Source organism: Glycine soja, chromosome 6, assembly GCF_004193775.1.
Source record: "Glycine soja cultivar W05 chromosome 6, ASM419377v2, whole genome shotgun sequence".
NCBI lineage: Eukaryota > Viridiplantae > Streptophyta > Magnoliopsida > Fabales > Fabaceae > Glycine > Glycine soja.
This window is the reverse complement of record NC_041007.1, coordinates 41,098,986-41,120,093: the sequence shown is the minus strand read 5'-3', so window position 1 is coordinate 41,120,093 and position 21,108 is coordinate 41,098,986. Positions and strand designations below refer to the sequence as shown.

The 21,108-nt window shown below is 35.9% G+C and overlaps 1 protein-coding gene across 1 annotated transcript; it reads right to left on the bottom strand.

The window, feature by feature from the left end:
• Positions 1-7,886: 7,886 nt before the first annotated feature.
• LOC114416964 (UDP-glycosyltransferase 89B2-like) lies at positions 7,887-9,659 on the bottom strand. The gene has a single exon (XM_028382021.1). The coding sequence runs from the start codon at positions 9,594-9,596 to the stop codon at positions 8,193-8,195; it is 1,404 nt and encodes a 467-aa protein (XP_028237822.1). The 5' UTR covers positions 9,597-9,659; the 3' UTR covers positions 7,887-8,192.
• Between the last annotated feature and the right edge of the window lie 11,449 nt (positions 9,660-21,108).

The window sequence follows — 21,108 nt, the reverse complement described above, 5'->3', positions numbered from 1 at the left end:
ACTTGTCCTCCAACTCACCTTACCTATTCTGCTTAACACCAAGCTCCCTATCGCCCAGCGAACCCAAGACCTTGTCTCGGGACTTACCCTCAACGAGAAACTCGCCCAACTCGTCAACTCAGCACTCGAGTTACCAGTGGTGGAGTGGAGCCTTGAACGGTGCTGCCGATGCAGGCTTCAACATCAGATTCAAAGGCATCATCAAATCCACCACTAGGTTCCCCAAGTACGCCGCGACGAGGACCTTCAGACGCTCTATCAGATGCGGATGAGCATGCCAATGTCTATGTAGCGTGATGACATGCATTTTCTATTCTTGAGTGTTTTCATTTTACGATTTTCATTACTTGTTATTGTTGTTCCCCTGAGGAGGTTGCTTATTATTTCTGTTGTTGGGTTCCTGCTATTATTGAGTTTGTTTGCTGTTAGAATCCATTAATTGTAAAGATTAGATATGATTTGAATTTAAATTGTAATTGATCCATATTCTTATATATTTTTCCTTTTTATTTTACGATTCTGTTTTAATATTTTGTCATCAATAATCATGGAAAGATGGTAGAGAGAATCATGTATTTATTCACTCTTTCATATCAATCAGAATTACCATATTTCATTTTTTTAACATGGTATAAGAGTCAATTTCAATTACCTCTCTTCTTTAGGAATTGGAGATTAGCTTCTAAGTATGAAAATGGATGATAGGTCAAATAAATCAGATTCTACTCCACATATGCATGATATGTCTCCAATCCTTATACCTAAGTGTCTTAATGGTACAAATTATATTAAATGTGTCCTAAATGCAGAGAACAAGAACAGAGGTCGTAAGCATTAGGATTACACTCAATCCTTTGGGGTTGATTACCAAGAAATTTTTCAATTACAAAGTTCAATACAGTGAGGGTGTTATTATCACTGACAGCAAATCAAGATTAGTCACTTCTTCAATTTGATGTAAAAATGTTTTTTTACATGAAGATTTAAAGACCCTTAATAATTCTCTCGACAGGTTGAGAATGTGTGATATCAATGCACCAACCTTAGAGGTAGTGTTAGAATTCATTAATTGTAGGGATTAGATATAATTTAAATTTAAATTGTAATTGATCTAAATCTATATATATTTTCTCGTTTTTTATTTTGTGATTCTGTTTTGATATTTTATCTTCAATAATCATGGAAAGATGGTAGAGAGGATCATGTATTTATTCACTGTTTTATATCAATGAAAATTACCAGATTTCATTTTCTTAGAATCGATGTTAATAGGCTTTTTTAACCGATGCTAGATACACATGTATGGTTCAACTTTTTCAAATAATAAAACCAAAGTAAATCAAACCGCTTTATGAAAATGATTTGATTCGAACTGAATCACTTTACAGAAGTGGTTTGCTTTCACTTTTTCTCAAAACAATTTGACTTTTTAAATTGGTTTGAATCTTTAAAATATTTTTGTTTTTTTGCACACCCCTAGTATTTATTTGTGGTATTTTGATTTTTTATTTTATTTTATTTTGGGTAGTCTTGATGATGGGTTGGTGTGATTTGAGGTTGATTTAGGTTATCCAAGTGGTGGATCTCGGTTTGGCTGCAAATTGATGGGTTCTAATTTTATTTTTCAATTTCTTGGTGCTTGGTGTGAACACCCAAGTTTTTCTTCTCTTTCACTTTATTTTTTTCTTTTTCTTTTATTTTGTGAATATATTAATATGTTATACTACAACTAGCTATCTCCTCAAGGAATTGTCATTTTAGGTTTATCCAATTTTTGCAAGCATATTTATGCTATGCAAGAGTTTATGTTTGGATTCTCTTGATTATTCTCCCATACACCATTTTTCAAAATTGGGATCTAATCCCCAAATGTTTTGCTTGCTCTCAAATATGGCCATCTAAGTCCAAAATATTTCAAACTTTTTACTTTCCTTAACATGGATTATATCGATCTATCGTCACTACATGCTAAATAGATAACTGATATAGTAGAAGACTTTATTTTGCTTTATCTCAAATTCTTCAATTATTTTATTTATGACATCATTGTGAACTTTTCACTTTGTAAAATCCAAAAGTCAAACTCAAAACTTCAAGATAAAACTCCATGCATAAAATGAGAAACTGAATAAAACCATGAGCCTTATGGAACTTTAATATCTATCACAAGCTACCACATCAAAACAATCCACACACATCTATATATACGTATTTATAAACTCTTATATGGGTATAACACTTCCTCCAAAGATGAAATTGTCCTTGCTTTTGTGAATCACTTTTGGAATTTGTTTAGTGCTCATGAGCTGACCCAAACTCCTTCCATTTCGATCTGCAACAGGGGTCCTAAGGTTCCCATCGATTGCTTTGCGGCCTTACTTTGTCCAACTTCTAAGCAAGAGGTTTGGAATGTTATTTCTGTGATGGATAACAATAAAGCTTCAAGACCAGATGGTTTCAATGCTTTATTCTTCAAGAAGGCTTGGAATATCATTGGTGATGATATCTTTGAGGCGGTTAATGAATTCTTTACAACTGAAAAAATTTTAAAGCAGATCAACCATGCTATTTTTGCGCTTATTCCTAAGCATGATCAGGCCTCCCAAGTTAACCATTTTAGACACATATCTTGCTGTAATTTATTATACAAGATTGTGTCTAAAATTCTGGCCAACCACATTGCCCCAGTGCTTGAGACTATTATTGGGGAAACTCAAACTGCCTTCATTAAGAACAGAAAGATGATGGACAACATCTTCCTCGTTCAAGAGATTTTGCGCAAATATGCACGGAAAAGATCCTCTCCGAGATGCCTCCTGAAAATTGACTTGCATAAAGCTTATGATTCCATTTCCTAGGAATTCTTGAATTGGATGCTTCAGTCCATTGGCTTCCCAGCCCAGTTCTGTACTTGGATCATGGAATGTGTTTCTTCCACTTCCTTTAGTGTGGCAGTCAATGGATCCATTTATGGCCACTTCAAAGGGCAGCGGGGTGTTAGACAAGGGGATCCTCTCTCCCCTTATTTGTTTGTGCTTTGTTTGGAGTACTTTTTCAGAGATATGAGCAGCCTCAAGGATGATGCCAATTTTAAATTTCATCCCAACTGTGCAGGTATTCAGCTATCTCATTTGGCTTTTGCAGATGATATTATGCTTCTATCTAGAGGAGATATCCCTTCTGTGTCAACTATGTTTGCCAAGCTTCAGCACTTCTATAGGGTTTCAGGGCTTTCCATCAGCTCTGATAAATCTGCAATATACTCAGCCGGTATTAGGCCTCATGAGCTTTCTCATATTCAGCAACTTACTGGATTTAGCTTGGGTGGCTTTCCTTTTAGATACTTGGGTGTTCCCCTTTTATCATCTAGATTAAATGTATGCCACTATGCTCACTTGCTTTCCAAGATTACTGGTCTGATTCAGGGATGAAGCAGGAAGTCTTTATCTTATGCAGGTAAGCTAGAGTTGATCAGAGCAGTTATTCAAGGAATTGTGAATTTCTGGATGGGGATTTTTCCTTTGCCTCAATCTGTTCTGGACCGGATCAACGCTTCGTGTCGTAATTTTTTGTGGGGCAAAGTGGATATTGGCACAAAAAAGCCCTTGGTTGCTTAGTCAGTAGTTTGTTCTCCAAAAAACGAAGGGGGTTTAGGCCTTTTTAATCTCAAGGACTGGAACCTTGCGCTTCTTTCCCGTATTCTCTATGGGTTCGGTGGGTTGACCATTACTATTTTAGAGGGAGCGATGTGTGGAATTACAATACTTCTTCATCAGATTCAGTTTTGATAAAGAAAATCATTCAAATAAGGGACTTTATTATCTCCAAAGAGCTAAGTACGGAAGAGGCCAAAAAAAGGATTCAATCTTGGAGCACCAATGAACAATTGCTTGTTGGCAAAGTCAATGAATACATTAGAGGTGCCAAGCCTACTATTAGTTGGTGTTCTGTTATATGGAACCCAGCAATCCCCTCTAAGATGTCTTTCATTCTATGACTTGCTAAAAGGAACCGGCTGCTTACTCTTGACAAAGTTGCTTTTTTGAACAAGGGTTCCCTCTGCCCTTTATGCTCAAATGAGGCTGAGTCAAATGTTCATTTGTTCTTTTCTTGTAGGAAATCTCTCCAAGTTTGGGCTCACATTCGTGATTTGGCTCCTTTCCGCAGGCGTTTCACTTCTTTGCAGCGCATTACTGACTCTTTAATTAGGGGCAGATCCACATCAGGTGTTCAAGGAAAATTTCATTGTCTGGCTATAGCAATTACGGTCTATTGCATCTGGCTGTCTAGGAACAAGCTGATTTTTGAAGATTATCAATTTTTTGTAATAGAGGTTATTAGCAAGATTAAGTTTCTTATGTATAGACAAGCGCACCTATTGCATTTGTTTTAACATCTTGATATAGGTCTCCTTGTATTAGGGAGACTTTTGATTTTCTCTAGCTGCGGGGTATGCCCCGTTTATTGTTGTATCATTTTGGATTTGATATAATTTACATTTTTCCCAAAAAAAAGATTAATATCTTAAATACCTAAGTTGGTTGACATTATACCAAAGAGTACATAACAACAAAAATCACATCTTCATGTCCTTCTATGCCCATCTCTAAGATACTTCCAAAAGAAATGTCGACCGCCTAATCATTTGTTCCCACGAATACAAGGTTTTAGATTATCACAATAACAATAACAATCACATGTGCCACAATGTAAGGATAAGCATACACAAAAAAAAAACATAATTAAAACAATTTAAAGCTTAATGAAATGTTACATATCTAAACTTTATCATATTTAAAACAAAGCTTTTTAGGATCAATTAATAAGAATATTCAACTTACATAAAAAAAGCATTTAATTTACAATTATCATATCATCACCATTACAATCAAGTAATCGACATCATAACTCAATCATCAAATATATCATCATCATAAGTTTATCAATCAAACATCATCATACACACCAATCATAACCACCAAAGACCGGCTCTAATCCATGGAGATTCTACATCATACATGAGCGGTTCTCCCAAAGGTTCCATCCCTTAACATAGTCTCTCTGACCATTCATGGAGTTTCTTGGGCTGACACTTCAAAGAATTGTGAATTATTTTGAAATAGATGAGTGTGAATAGTGGTTACCTTATTTTAAATGATAAAATCATATTGAAAATCAAAGAAGTATCAACATATATATCCAATTTTTGGGAGAAATTCCTGCATGCAGCAACAGGGGATGTTGGTATCTCTAATGACTTTAAAACACCAGTCATTGGGTTTACCAAAGGCAAGCCATTATTTGTAAGTGCTTATAGTTTGTAAAAAGATATAGCCATTGCAATGTAATGACATGCCAAAAAACATTGACTAAAATAATCAGACAATATATTGAGAGAGAAAATCAAAGACAAAAATATTGTGGAAGTAGCAACATACCCATTTTTTAGAGAGATTCGTACAGCAGCACAGTATGTTAGCCTCTTAATTCAAATGACTTAATTTATAGCCCTGAGGTCTAGCAATGTTGAAGTCATGACATAATACATATATTCACTCAACTTCAATCTTTGTATGTTGAGTCGTTGACCATGCGTATAAAATGTTTGTAACGGCTGGAGGTATAATAATCAATGATAATATTTTTTTTTAAGACAATCAATGAAAATAATTAATATATAAAGGTTATGTTTATCTCACCCGACGAATGATACGTTAATCTCCTTTTTAATTTATTTTCAGCTTCTAATGATTCTAACTAAGCATGTGGTCTGACAATTAATTCATTTAACTTCTTAGTAGTAGTTTCTATGAGCATAGGAGGTAAGAGGAAAGGTGAGGAATTGTAGGAGGGTAAGAGGAAAGGTGAGGAATTGGAGGAGGTTGACACATCTGCAAAACATATGATAAGCCGCAAAATACAATATTGGCGTGTAAGTGTATTGTTGCGCATGTAAGAATAAATAGATTTACAAAAAAGTAATAGAAATGTACTTGATCACACTTTTCTAATAATAAAATCTATAACATTGCCCATAAATACATCAACTTTATTTTCTTATTCTTTTGTATTCAAATTAGAACATTCGGTATATTATTTTAGGCGGACAATCGAAGACGCAAACATTGTGATTTGATTTATATGATATGTCTCAATGTAATCAACTGATTAATTTTTACTTAAAATTACCTAATTAAGTCATTTCATTTATATGATAATTAATTTCTATCCATAATTAGTACACTTATATTTGTTAAGTAAATTAATACAAAATAATTGATATAATGATTTACTTATTAACTAATTATTTTAAAATTCAGTAAGTCACAAGTAAAAATTATAAATAATTATATTTGTAATGTTAAATTTAAAATAAATGTTATATTTGTACATTATTGATCATTTGCCAATCAACCCCTTGACTCCCCGTCTCTTTGTACTTTTGAGGATAAGAGACTAACATGTTAGTCGTTTGTCGATCGACCCTTTGACTTCAAGCCTCTTTGTTTTTTTGCGCACTTGAGACTAGAGATTGTGTATCTTTCCCATCATTCACCAATCATTCCCTTCACTCCAAGCCTCTTTACACTTCTATGCTTAAGACTGAAAAACTATGTAACGTGTTGATCATTTGTCATCTGATCCCTCAAGACTTCACAAGATATTCCCATAATAGTCAATAACCGACCAAAGGATCTCACTTAACATTCACAATCTATATCATATTCTAACGGTCACCAAGAGATTTTGGGATAACATGATCATGGTGATTGATGGAGGTATTAATTCCTTCATTACAAGATTGGGGGTGCAAGGATAAAAATCCTAACGACAACCTAAGGAAGGACATAAATTCTCTTTTTAGTTCTAGTAATTCTAATTTCAAGAATTACATTTAATTCATCGAAATCCTTCATGTCAAAATTTTCATAAATCATTCATGACATTTTTTTTCACTACATGAATATTAGAACCAAAGATAAGCAAGTCATCCATATATAAACAAGGAATAGTGCAAACATTATTATCTATTTTATAAACCAAGCGCTAATACCCACTGGAGGAAACATTATACACAAAGTGATTCAATGCATATGTATACATGGAAGTGAAAATCCATTTGACTAATTTAAACAAGAAACAGAACGCATGCGGCATGCACCTTTCTTGTTTTAGTTCACATATTTATAAATTTTATTAAAGAAAGGCCTTTTGGTCAATTCCAAAGCAATTACAGTCACGAAAATATCCTGTGTTATATATTCGTATAAAGAGGAAAAACAATATTACTAATTCCTCTTGCAGGTTAATAATTTCATGACACTTCTAAACTAGTTACCCATAAAATAGGACGAATGTGAAATCATCGATAACAGAATGATAGTTATATTAAAGAAAAAATTTCTATTTAAATAACTTGATATTATCAACCTTAGAATTCTCTTAGAAATTTTAAATTAAGCATTATTGAATTAGTTTAGTTTTTGTTTTGACATGTCAATGACCTAATTACTTAACAATATTATTACAAATTTAATTAAAACACTCTGACTGTATAAATTTTTCATATACCATCGTAATTATAAATTGTAATATATGATAAAATTATTGATTTTGTAAAATAATTATTCTAAATTCATATTTAAAATAACTTCTATGTAATCAACATTAGCGACTCTGTATTATATTTGTACATTATCTTTTACTATTAAATTATTTTATTATGTAGAATATATATATATAGCATGTAAAAAATAAAAAATATTATAATTAAATACATATTTTAAAAACATTGTCGCGGACAGAACTGAAGAAACACTTAATGGTGAGTTTTGACAACTTTCTCTTGTATATACTCCAACATTAATTAACGATGAAAAGCAGCAAATCATAATTACTTATTAGTAGTTTTCACGTTGAACTTCTTCCAAAAGTGTCAAACCGTTTAAACAAGTCAACAACCCGCATTTTCGTCGGTCAAGACCAGAACGATAAATTAGTATTTAGTAGTAGTACAATCAGAACGGAAGCAATAATACTTTTACCTCTCACTGAAAAAACCTACTAGTTACCAAACGTGAGTGAGCTCAGTTAGTGCAGGATGCATCCAAACACGCCGCTCAAAACCAATCACACTAAAAATCCCAATGGTTCCCAAATTACCCTAACCCCAACAAAAAAGAAACACGTTTTCAAGAAGTGCTTTCCACACGCTGAACTTCACTTAGAAGCTTCACGAGCGCATCCAATTCCCTCTGCGAGCTGCCACCATTCCCAATCGCAAGCAACGCATCATCCCTCAACATTTCCGCTTTTACCCTCTCCTTCGTTCTCCCCAAAGCTTCTTCAATTCTCTTCCCCAACTCGCTAGCTTCTGGAATTACCTTCTCACCCTCCGCGGCGCGAACCGCCACGCCCAACTCATCCACCAGAAGCTTCGCGTTCGTATACTGATCCGCACCCATCGGCCACGTCAGCATCGCCACCCCCGAAACCAACCCTTCCACCACCGAGTTCCACCCGCAGTGACTCACGAAAGCCCCCACCGCGCGGTGACTCAGTATAACCAACTGTGGGGCCCATCCCTCTATCACAAATCCCCTTCCTTTCACCCTATCTGAAAACCCACGCGGCACCGTACCGTGCTCCTTCGCCACGTGTCCTTTTTCAGGAACCCTAACGGACAAAACAAAGTTCACCCCACTTATTTCCAACGCACGTGTCAACACCTCCATTTGTGAACTCGTTAGAAACGTACGGCTCCCGAAACACACGTAAACAACGGAACCTTTGTCACGTGCGTCGAGCCATTCCATGATGTCATGTCGCGAAACGGTGCTGTTCCCGCCTCGTTCTTCCGGTTTTGTTGAAATCGAACCGGTTTGAATCGGCAGAACCGGGCCCACCGCAAAGACTCTTTCGTGTCCCAATTCTTTCTTCAAGTGGTTTAAGTAAACTTGTTCTAACTCGGTGAATGTGTTGATAACGACGCCCCAGGAATCAATGTTGAGAAGCATGTTCTCTCTGTGAAACTTCCATTCGGGACCTCCTCTCTCGGTGTCATGGAATAAGTGCGTGATCTGCCACCAGGGGTAGAATGGGGAATTTGGGAGATTTGGGAACGAAACAACGCCGTTTGGGTCTTCCGGGTTGTCGTTTTGGGGGGCGTCGCGCCAGAGGGAGTAGGAGACGGAGAGCGCGAAGGCGCCGGAGGGGGAGAAGACTACGCGCGGCACGTGGAGGTCACGTGCGAGGAGGTGGGTCCAACCGAGGAAGAAATCTGATATAATAGCCGCAGGAGGAATGGGCTGGGCCTGGGCCCAGTCCATAATGATCGGGTAGTGGTGGTGCCGCATGAAGGTTACCATGGATACGAGCCTGTTTTGCTTCGGGTTCGGGAACTGAGGTTCGGGGAGGAGAAGCGTTTGGAGAAGAGGGGAATAGTTTTTTGGAAGTAAGGCTTCGTTGTAGGGTGTGACCAGAACGGTGACATGGACGCCGCGAGAGACTAGGGTTTTGGTGAAGTCTAAGAGAGGGATCACGTGACCGGAGGTAGGGAAGGGATAAGCGAGCACGTGAGTTGTTGCGGTGGACATGTTTGCGTGATGCTTCCTTGAGTGAAAGTGGAGGAATGCACGGTGCTTAAGAAGGGTTCGGCTTCATGTCCAAAAGGGAAATATGAAAGGAAAAGAATATTCGGTAAAATTGTAAAAAACTTTAACTTTTGACTTTCTCTATAGGCTTTTGACTTTTGCGTCATTGCTTACGACGTCACACGGGGATTAGACTAGGACATTTATTACTACTTCGTTGGCCGGCCTTCAATTTCATTATAAGTTCCATTATTTTAAAGAATAAAGAAGAGTAAAAAAAGCTTTTAAACAAAAAATAAGAGTTAAAAGGTAATGGTGCTTAGAAAATAGTAGCAGAAACTACGTACTACTGTGGTTATATCATATGAGATAAAAAGTCAAATGTGATCGTTGAGCTGAATCCTATTGAAGGTAATTATTATTGTCATTATCCCCAGTTACATATATCCAATGTTCTGAGAATCGATTCTATCATTGTTACGGTCAAAGTAATGAATCGATAAATTACAAGTTAGTTGGATTTCACCTAATATATATTAAAAAAATTAATATATATATATATATATAACATGATTTTTTCTAAGAGAAACTAATATAATTTTGATTGGACAACTAAAAATAAAGTGTAAAAAAATAATAAAATATTAAAAATATTTTACATATACGTTGATATAATTTAAAATTTAAACACTTATTTGTTTTGTTTTTATTAACTAATTCTAAAAAAAGAGCAGAAGAAGAAAAAATAATTTGGAAAAGAGAATAAAAAAGAAGTTTTTTTATTGAAAAGAAAAAGAAGGAGGTTATAAAGGCTAAAAAACAAACACTTGCAACAACAGCCCAAGCACTACGTAATTATAAAATAGAAAATTTTAAATTTTGGGGTGGCTATAATATTTAAATAATTTAATTACTCATTTAGTTTTTATAATTTTTAATCTTATTTATTTTAATTCTTATCGTTAATAAATGATTTTTTAATTTATGTAATTTACCATTTGATTTTTAATAGGTTGTTACTGTTAAAATTATTTAACATCTTTAAATTATTATTGTGAAACGTCTTTTTTCGGAACTTCCTCTCTTCCGAAGGTCCCCCTTTACAACGGGATACTTTACTTTCACCCTCACTCTCACAGTCGGTGTCCGCTGCAAGCCAGAGTTTTCCGTTTGTAATATTACATACTTAGATTAAACAAATTAAAAAATTTAAGGAGAAGCAGGGCAAGCAATGTGGATCCCACTCTGCTTGGATAAGGTAATAGAGTATTTATTCGTTTTGTTTCTCAACTTGTTTTATTGACTGATAAAGGTGTAGCTCACGCATTTTTATATTGACTTTGGACGTCACTGGTGACGTCAAACAGAATAAAGTATAATAATTTTTGGATCCTTACATAAATGTCCCAAGCTTTCTCATATTTTATTACGGTTTGAGACATTGTTAATTCATTCACGAGTTTGTAGCAATTTTGTATACAATGGTAAATTTATCAAGAATTTAAATTAGGTTACAAATACAGTTGTTCAATAATAATTTTAAAATAGTTATTTTTATTTATTTTTTATTAAAATAATTAAATATAAGTTACTTATTTAAATCATTAGTGTGATTTTTTAAAAATTATTCTAGAGTAATTTGATTATTTCTTATAAGAGGAGAGATCGAGTTATTCTATCAATAACTCTAAAAAATATTATTTTCTTCAGATATAATAATTAAAATAATATATTAAAATCACACACTGATATGATTTGTTTTTTTAAATTTAAAATATTAATAAATGTGATAATGGTTGAAAATTGTCATTATTCATAGATGTAAACATTGGAGTAAATATTAGAATGTTGCAAATTAACATTGGCAATTCCAATTGGAAAGAAAAGCCAGATTGGAGAATTTTTAAAATAATAAAGGATCTAGCTAACTGAAAATTATTCTAAATAAATAAATGGACTAAATTAATAATTAAGCTTATATTAAATAAAGAATTTATATTTAACCCTTATTAAGTCTAACACATATTTTTATCTTTGATATTTGTTAGAAAAGATCAACTCATGAATCTTATTACCCTAAAGAATGAATCTTTAACTTTTGACGAAAGAATATTTTATTTCATCAAAAAAAGTTTAACATATATATTTTTATTTTTGACAAGTAAACAAGTCAGACTCAAATCGTACTTTTAACGAAAGACAAACCGCATAACCTAACCTATTTTCACTCTACTCATTTGCTCTTTATTCAAATTCTCCTAACACATTGTATCTACCCTCTCATCAATACACACTCGCCCTTCATTCAAAATTTCCTTAATTACCTATTGTGTTCATTCTCTCATCACATGCACATTTGCTCTTCATTCACATTTTCCTAAACTTCTTTACTCACCATCTCACCAGCACACACTTGGTCTTCATTCACATTTCATGAACCTCTACAGGAAAATTGGACACAGGTTTAAAGGGTACTTGTTGTCCTTTAACAACCATGTTTAGAAAGAATTTCGTGAAGGCTTAGTATATAGGGCTCCAAGGAAGAGGTTTTGATCATTCGCTACTATGTGCGAGAGCAAATACAAATGGCAAAGGAACAAGGTAAAGAGAAGTAAACTAACGAGGGCTTTATGAAGTTTGGTAGTGTAATGGGTGTGTTTGGGACAATTGGGAAAATTAAATTGCATTAATAATCCATTACATGTATATTTGATTGTTTTTATAATTGATTATAATGAGAATAAATGATTGTTTAGGCAAGTATTCGTTTGGATGCACCGAAAAATCAACTTTTACATAAGAAAAAGTGCTGAAAGGGAAATATGTTGAGAAATAATCATTAATTACAATTTTTCAGATTGATGAAAACAACTTTTTTTTTTTCAGGAAAAAAAAACCTATTCTATATATGAAGCTATATTTCTATGCCGTCAAGTGGCAACTGAAATGGTCTCTAGTCTCTACCTATTCTATTGAGCTCAACCTATTCTACGAAGCTATATTTCTATGCCGTCAAGTGGCAACTGAAATGCTCTCTAGTCTCTACCTATTCTATTGAGCTCAACCTATTCTACGAAGCTATATTTCTATGCCGTCAAGTGGCAACTAAAATGGTCTCTAGTCTCTACCATTAAAATACAACAGTATTCTTCTTCGAACAACAATTGGCACTAATCATTAAGCAGTGTAACATTATTTATTCCATCCCATACGGCATTCCTAGCCTTTATTGAAATTTGTTTAATTTCTTCTCAATTTTGTCTTTTATTGCAATTTGTATAATAAAGAGCCCTTACTCAACACAAAACCACATCTTCCATAATGCGTATAGCATCATAAAGTTATGTATTTCGTTCTTATTTTCCTACTTCTCAGGAAATTGCACTTTACTTGACAGTTTAACAGTGAATCAATCCATCCGAGATGGTGAGAATGAGCCTTTGGTTTCAGCAGGTGGAATTACAGAACTGGGTTTCTTTAGTCTAGGTGTTAAATATAAAATGCAGAGGAGAAATTATATAAGGAAAGAAGAAGGCTTTTTTATTTCTTCCTGCAAGAATACAATTACTCAATGACAATATGCTCTATTTATAAAAGAAATTGAGCCACTACACTAGCCACTAACTCCTAGGTGCCTAGGAAAACAATATCCAGCAATAACATAATTTATTCAAATACCCCACATCACCTAATAACAATATCAATAACAGAAACTTAAAACCAATTAAATGACCCACGTCACCTAACATTCCTTCCCGTAAACTGAATGATCAATATTCAGTTTAAACAACATAAGCAGCAAAATATTATCTCAAACTAATTATTCAAAACTGCCCACACCAAGCAATTTTTGTAGCTTCTGAAATAAAGGTGCTTTGAGAGGTTTAGTAAGTATATCAGCAACTTTATCTTTACTTCTGCAGAAAATCAGACTTATGATTCCATCATTTGAGAGATTCCTCAAGAAGTGATACTTCACATCTATATGTTTACTGCGCCCATGTAAAACTGGATTCTTAGAGAGCTTAATTGTTGAACTGCTCACAATAGATTGGAGTTGGTCCTTGTTGCTTGAAACAAAGCTCTTCAAGAATTTTTCTAACCCAAATAGCTTGGCAGGCACATGAAGTCGCAGCAACGAATTCAGCTTCAGTTGTTGACAAAGTGACAATTAACTGCTTCTTTGATGACCATGAGACAGCTCCTGAACCAATCATAAAGACATAACCTGAAGTGCTCTTTCTATCATCTTGATCTCAAGCATAATCGATCACTATCAGTGAAACCAATTAAATTTGACTTTCTCCTTTCTTGTAAAACAGCCCATAACCAACTGTCCCTTTCAAGTACCGAAAAATTCTTTTTGCTGCTAGAAGATGCATTTCTTTTTTTGGACATTCCATAAAAGGAGAGAGTTGTGTTAGGCTTTCGACAGCCAACGTAAAACTTTGTCGAATCTCTATGACATGGATCAATTACGTAATAATGTGAATGCTAGGTCGTTGCCCGGAAGCAACGCGCTGTATGGCTCGAGTACAGTGTCAAAAGAGCAAGGGCCGCTGCATCGCCGCCCGGATGTAGTGAAAAGTAAGCAAGGGTTCCCACATTTTCGTGAACGGGTGTGGGTAAAGAAGCTAGTTCATGACAGGAGGATTCGCTTTGGTACATGGAATATAGGCACACTTACTGGAAAATCTATGGAAATAGTGGATGTTATGGTGAGGAGGAAGATCAATTTTATGTGCCTACAAGAAACTAAGTGGACAGGTGAAAAAGCGAAAGAATTAGACAACTCGGGATTTAAGCTGTGGTATACGGGAAAAATCAGATCAAGAAATGGGGTAGGGATTATTGTGGACAAGGAGTGGAAGAAGGATGTCGTAGATGTAAGAAGAGTAGGAGATCGTATCATAGCCTTAAAATTGGTAGTGGGACAAGACACCTTTAATGTTATTAGTGGGTACGTACCTCAGGTTGGGTTAGCAGAACACTTTAAGGTAAAATTTTGGGAGGATCTAGAAGGGGTACTTCAGGATATACCCCAAGGAGAGAAAGTTTTCCTAGGAGGGGATCTCAATGGACATGTAGGTAGCGTGGATAGAGGTTTTGAGGGGGTGCATGGGGGTTTTGGCCTAGGGGAGATGAATGGGGAGGGTAAATCCATCTTGGAGTTTTCGGAGGCTTTGGATCTTTCTATAGCCAATACATGGTTTAAGAAAAGAGAGGAACATCTTATCACTTACAAAAGTGGAGGGACATGTTCTCAGATAGATTTCTTCCTTATCAGGAAGTTTGATAGGAAGTATTGCTTGAACTGTAAAGTTATCCCGGGAGAGAGCTTGACTACCCAACATAGAGTTTTGGTTATGGATGTAAGAATTAGAGATAGGGCAAAGAGAAGAAGTCCTATGGTAGCACCAAGGATCAAATGGTGGCACTTGAAGGGTGAGAAACAAGGAATCTTCCAACAAAAGATATGGGAGGGATGGTGTGGACAATCACAAGGAAGTGCAAATGATATGTGGAACAAGACGTCCTAAGAGATTATTAAAGTGGCTAAAGAGACGTTGGGTGAATCTAGAGGTTTTGGACCTAGGGGTAAAGAATCGTGGTGGTGGAATGAAAGTGTTCAGAGCAAAGTTAGAGTAAAAAAGGAGTGTTTCAAGGAGTGCTCTAGGTGTAGAAATTCTGAAACTTGGGATAAGTATAAGATAGCTAGAAATGAAACCAAAAAGGCGGTGAGTGAGGCAAGAGCCCAAGCTTTTGACGGACTATACCAAGCTCTATGAACCAGGGACGGAGAAAGATCTATATATAGGCTTGCTAAGGGTAGAGAGAGGAAGACTAGAGATTTGGATCACGTAAAGTGTGTTAAGGATGAAGAAGGCAAAGTCTTAGTGCATGAAAAAGATATCAAGGAAAGGTGGAAGGTGTATTTCCACAACTTATTTAATGATGGATATGGATATGACTCTAGCAATCTAGACACAAGAGAAGAGGACCAGAACTATAAGTATTATCGTCGGATTCAGAAACAGGAAGTAAAGGAAGCGTTGAAAAGAATGAGTAACGGTAAGGCGGTAGGGCCAGACAACATACCTATTGAAGTGTGGAAAACTCTTGGAGATAGAGGTCTTGAGTGGCTCACCAAACTCTTTAATGAAATTATGAGGTCAAAACGCATGCCGGAGGAATGGAGGAGAAGCACGTTAGTGCCAATCTATAAGAACAAGGGGGATATACAAAATTGTGCAAATTATAGGGGAATCAAGCTCATGAGTCATACCATGAAATTATGGGAAAGAGTGATCGAACGGAGATTAAGAAAGGAGACTCAAGTTACTGAGAATCAATTTGGTTTCATGCTGGGAAGGTCGACCATGGAAGCGATTTATTTATTACGGCAAGTGATGGAGCAATATCGCATGGACCAACAAGACTTGCACTTGATTTTTATTGACTTGGAGAAAGCGTATGATAGAGTGCCTAGAGAGATTTTGTGGAAAGCTCTAGAGAAGAAAGGGGTTAGGGTTGCATATATTCGAGCTATCCAAGATATGTATGATAGGGTATCGACTAGTGTTAGTACACAGGGTGGAGAGTCAAATGATTTTCCCATCACAATTGGTTTGCATCAAGGGTCAACCCTTAGCCCCTACCTTTTTACCTTAATTCTGGATGTCCTCACGGAACAAATCCAAGAGATAGCGCCGAGATGCATGCTTTTTGCAGATGACATAGTCCTCCTTGGAGAGTCGAGGGAGGAGTTGAATGAGAGGTTGGAAACTTGGAGACGAGCTCTAGAAACACATGGCTTTCGCCTAAGCAGAAGCAAATCGGAGTATATGGAATGTAAGTTCAACAAAAGTAGGAGGGTATCTAACTCAGAGGTGAAAATAGGAGACCATATTATCCCTCAAGTCACACGGTTTAAATATCTTGGGTCTGTAATACAGGATGATGGAGAAATTGAAGGGGATGTGAATCATTGCATTCAAGCAGGATGGATGAAACGGAGAAAAGCATCGGGGGTGTTATGTGATGCAAAGGTACCGATCAAGCTAAAGGGAAAGTTTTATCGGACTGCGGTAAGACCGACGATTTTGTACGGAACAGAATGTTGGGCGGTCAAGAGCCAACATGAGACTAAAGTAGGTGTAGCGGAGAAGAGGATGTTGCGGTGGATGTGTGGTAAGACTCGACAGGATAAAATTAGAAACGGAGCTATTAGAGAGAGGGTTGGAGTAGCGCCTATTGTAGAGAAGATGGTGGAAAATAGACTTAGGTGGTTTGGGCATGTAGAGAGAAGACCGGTAGACTCTGTAGTGAGGAGAGTAGACCAGATGGAGAGAAGGCAAACAATTCGAGGCAGAGGAAGACCCAAAAAGACTATAAGAGAGGTTATCAAGAAGGATCTCGAACTTAATGATTTGGATAGAAGTATGGTACTTGATAGAACATTATGGCGGAAGTTGATCCATGTAGCCGACCCCACCTAGTGGGATAAGGCGTTGTTGTTGTTGTTGACATTCCATGTACCTGCTAATAAGACTTACAACATAAGTTATGTCAGGTATTGTGGCTGTTAAATACATCAGACTCCCAACAATTTGCTTGTAAAGAGTGTTGTCAATCTTCCTTTCGTCGGGATCTCGAACAAGCTTCAAACCCACTTCAGTAGGTGTGCTAACAGAGTTACCATTTTTCATTTGAAATCTGTCCAGAATTTCTAGCACATACTTCTTTAGAGAAATAAAGGTTCCGGCAGTAGATTGCATTACTTCAATGCCCAAGAAATAATGCAACATGCCAAGATCAGTCATATCGAATTCAATCATCATGGATTTCTTGAATTTCTCAAACATGGCAGCATCACTCCCAGTAAAAATAAGATCATCCACATATACACATACAATGAGTATTTTTCCACCATTACTAATTTTTATAAAAAAATGTTTGCTCATATGGACATTTTTTAAATCCTTCTTTCAAGAAATAAGCTTCAAGTCGACTATACCAAGCTCTTTGGAGTTTGTTTTAATCCATATATAGCCTTTTTCAATCTATATACTTTATGCTCATTTCCAAAATTAATATATCCAGGAGGTTGTTCAATAAATACCTGTTCCTCCAAATCTCCATGCAAGAATGCCGATTTGACATCCAATTGAAAAATGGGCCATGAATGTTGAGTTGCAAGCGCAATTACTAACCTGACAGTATCATGTCGAGCAACAGGAGCAAACACTTCTTTGTAGTCAACACCAAATTCTTGCTTGTAGCCTTTAGCTACTAAGCGTGCCTTATACTTCTCAACATCTCCATTTTTCTTCAACTTTGTCTTGTACACCCACTTGACACCAATTGTCTTGTGTCCCTTTGGAAGATCAATAAGCTCCCAAGTGTTGTTTCATTCAATGGCTACAATTTCTTCATCCATCGCATTTCTCCATTTTGACTCTTTTATAGCCTCTTCGAAATTTGTAGGGTCACAATCCAAAAATAAAGCAAAATGTATAAGAGGATCTTCAGATTGGTGTATTCCGGTTACCTCATAATTGATCATCCAGGCTGGCCTTTTTCTAACACATTGAGGTCGTTCATCATTTGGTGTCATATTTTGAACAGCAAGTGTGGGACTTCTATTCAAAATATGAATGCTCCAATTTACAGCTTCAGACCAAAAAGTTTTGGGAACACCACTCCTCGTCAAAAGGCTGCGCACCACATTCATAATTGTGCGATTCTTCCTCTCACAAACACCATTTTGTTGAGGTGTGAAGGCAGCTGTAAGTTGCCTCTTGATTCCATGGGCCTCACAAAAATTTACAAATTCATGTGAGTTGTATTCTCCACCTCGATCATTGCGAAGTACTTTTATTGGGCTATTGGCTTCTTTCTCAACAAGTACATTAAAATTTTTAAATGCAGTGAAAGCTTCAGATTTTTTTTGCAAAAAATACACCCATGTCTTACGACTAAAGTCATCAATAAAAGTGATCAAGTATCTTTTACCGCTATTTGAATATGGATTTATTGGCCCACAGATATCAGAATGCACCAACTCCAATGCCTTTCTTGCTCGCCATGATTTTCCTTGTGGAAACTGATTTCGATGTAATTTGAGGAAGTCCAATCACCATATTTTTATGCCATAGGATCTTTAATCCACTAAAGTTTAAGTGGTCATAGCGAAAATGCCAAAGCCATGCACCATTCTTCAATTTGGTTGAAAAACATGAGTGATTGGTGTTGTGGAGATAAAGTGGGAACATACGATTTGCTATCATCTTAACTTGAGCAACTAAGCCTATTTTAGCATCTCGAATCTGACATACTCCATCTTTGATAGAAATTTCATACCCCTTTTCTTGCAACTGACCCACACTAAGTAAATTGGTTTTTAAATCTGGGACAAAAAGAACATTAGAGATAGTGTGACTTGAATTCTCCTTGGTTTGGAGAGTTACTGTTCCTTTCCCCAAGACAGAAATTGTGGAATTATCACCAAACTTGACTGTATTGCAGAAGGTTTCTTCTAAATCAGAGAACATCATCTTGTCTCCACACATATTGTGACAACCTCTACCCCTCACATATATACTAACAAAGGAATAAAAATTCAAATATTAATTAAAAGTATTATTTTTTTTTACATTTTTAAAAACAAGCCTTTCAAAGGAATAAAAGACTCACATTCACTTTCTTCTACATCATATTCAAACTTGTCTAAATAATTAATAAAGTCATCTCGGTTCAAACAAGACCGTCTAAGACTTCATACAATTAATATAAAACCCTATACCCCAATGCCACATCCTATCAGAGCGTTGTGTCTTGACGTCCTTCAGCACAAGGTTCCTTAAAGCAATTCACCTAATCATCTGCTCCCCCGAACACAAAGTTCAAGATCATCTACCACTAAATGTGACACCCTCTACCCCTCACATATATACTAACAAAGGAATAAAAATTCAAATATTAATTAAAAGTATTTTTTTTTACATTTTTAAATACAAGCCTTTCAAAGGGATAAAAGACTCACATTCACTTTCTTCTACATCATATTCAAACTTGTCCAAATAAATAATAAAGTCATCTCGGTTCAAACAAGACCGTCTAAGACTTCATACAATTAATATAAAACCCTATACCCCAATGTCACATCTTATCAGAGCGTTGTGTCTCGACGTCCTTCAGCACAAGGTTCCTTAAAGCAATTCACCTAGTCATCTGCTCCCCCAAACACAAAGTTCAAGATTATTACAGGATCCAAACAGAAACAACACATGGGGAGTGAGTTATCACATTCCTAACTAATAGAGAAACAAGACAACTAGATATACATATCATATAAACCAAATAAAACTTACTTACATGTAATTCACGTAATTCCACCACTTTGTCATTCAAGGTTCACTTTTCATCCATCAATCACACTTTTCAATCATCAATCACATTACACAAGAATCACACACTCTGATCCATACATAATAACACATCAATTTCATAATAAACAATTAGCAAGCGCATGAGACAGTTATGCTAAGACTCAAGTCTATATGCAATGTGGTACCATGTCAGTGAAAAACCATCCTGGGGCACTTAGGAGTACATGACAAGACACACCCCACAATGAGTTTGTCGATCTGGTCACTCTTACTAAGTAAGATCATAGGGAGACTAGTCAGGGTCACGATATTTTGTGAGAATGCTCCAGCCATATGGGATCAGCATAGGCTTAAAGGAGCACTCAAACCCGGTGACCCCCAAGGTCTACACTCCGAAGAGTCCGTCAGGGCCTCTCCCTCCTGATTCAGGTCCAACCCCTAAAATCATTTTAACACACAGACACTGCTCATGAATTATACAATACTCACGACCTCACACTCGTGTTTTAAACACATACAACATATTGGGCTACAATTTAACACTGGTTCCTAAATAGGAAACCTACACTTTCTCTTTAACATTGCGCATTTACACTTTTCTTAAGATAACATTGGTCGGGTTATTGTACAATTCACAGCTTACAACACAAATAATGTCACATCAAGAGTTAATCACACACTTATTCACAACCAAACTCATTCACAATTTCACATCTCATAATGTCACAATCCACCATCACATGTTTTCATGTATCTCACAATTCAACACCTGTTATAATTTACACTTTTACTCAATCTCAATAACAATATTATAATCTTAAGACAACATATTATTCCACAATTCATTACATATTTCATTTATAAGCACTGCTCATGAATTATACAATACCCACGACCTTACACTCGTGTTTCAAACACGTTTAACACATTGCGCTACAATTTAACACTGGTTCATGAATAGGAAACTTACACTTTCTCTTAAACACTGCGCATCAACGCTTTTCTCAAGATAATATTGGTCGGGTTATTGTATAATTCATAGCTCACAATAGAATGATTGTCACATCAAGTGTCAAACACACACACTTATTCACAATCTAATATCATGCCCACAATTTATCTCA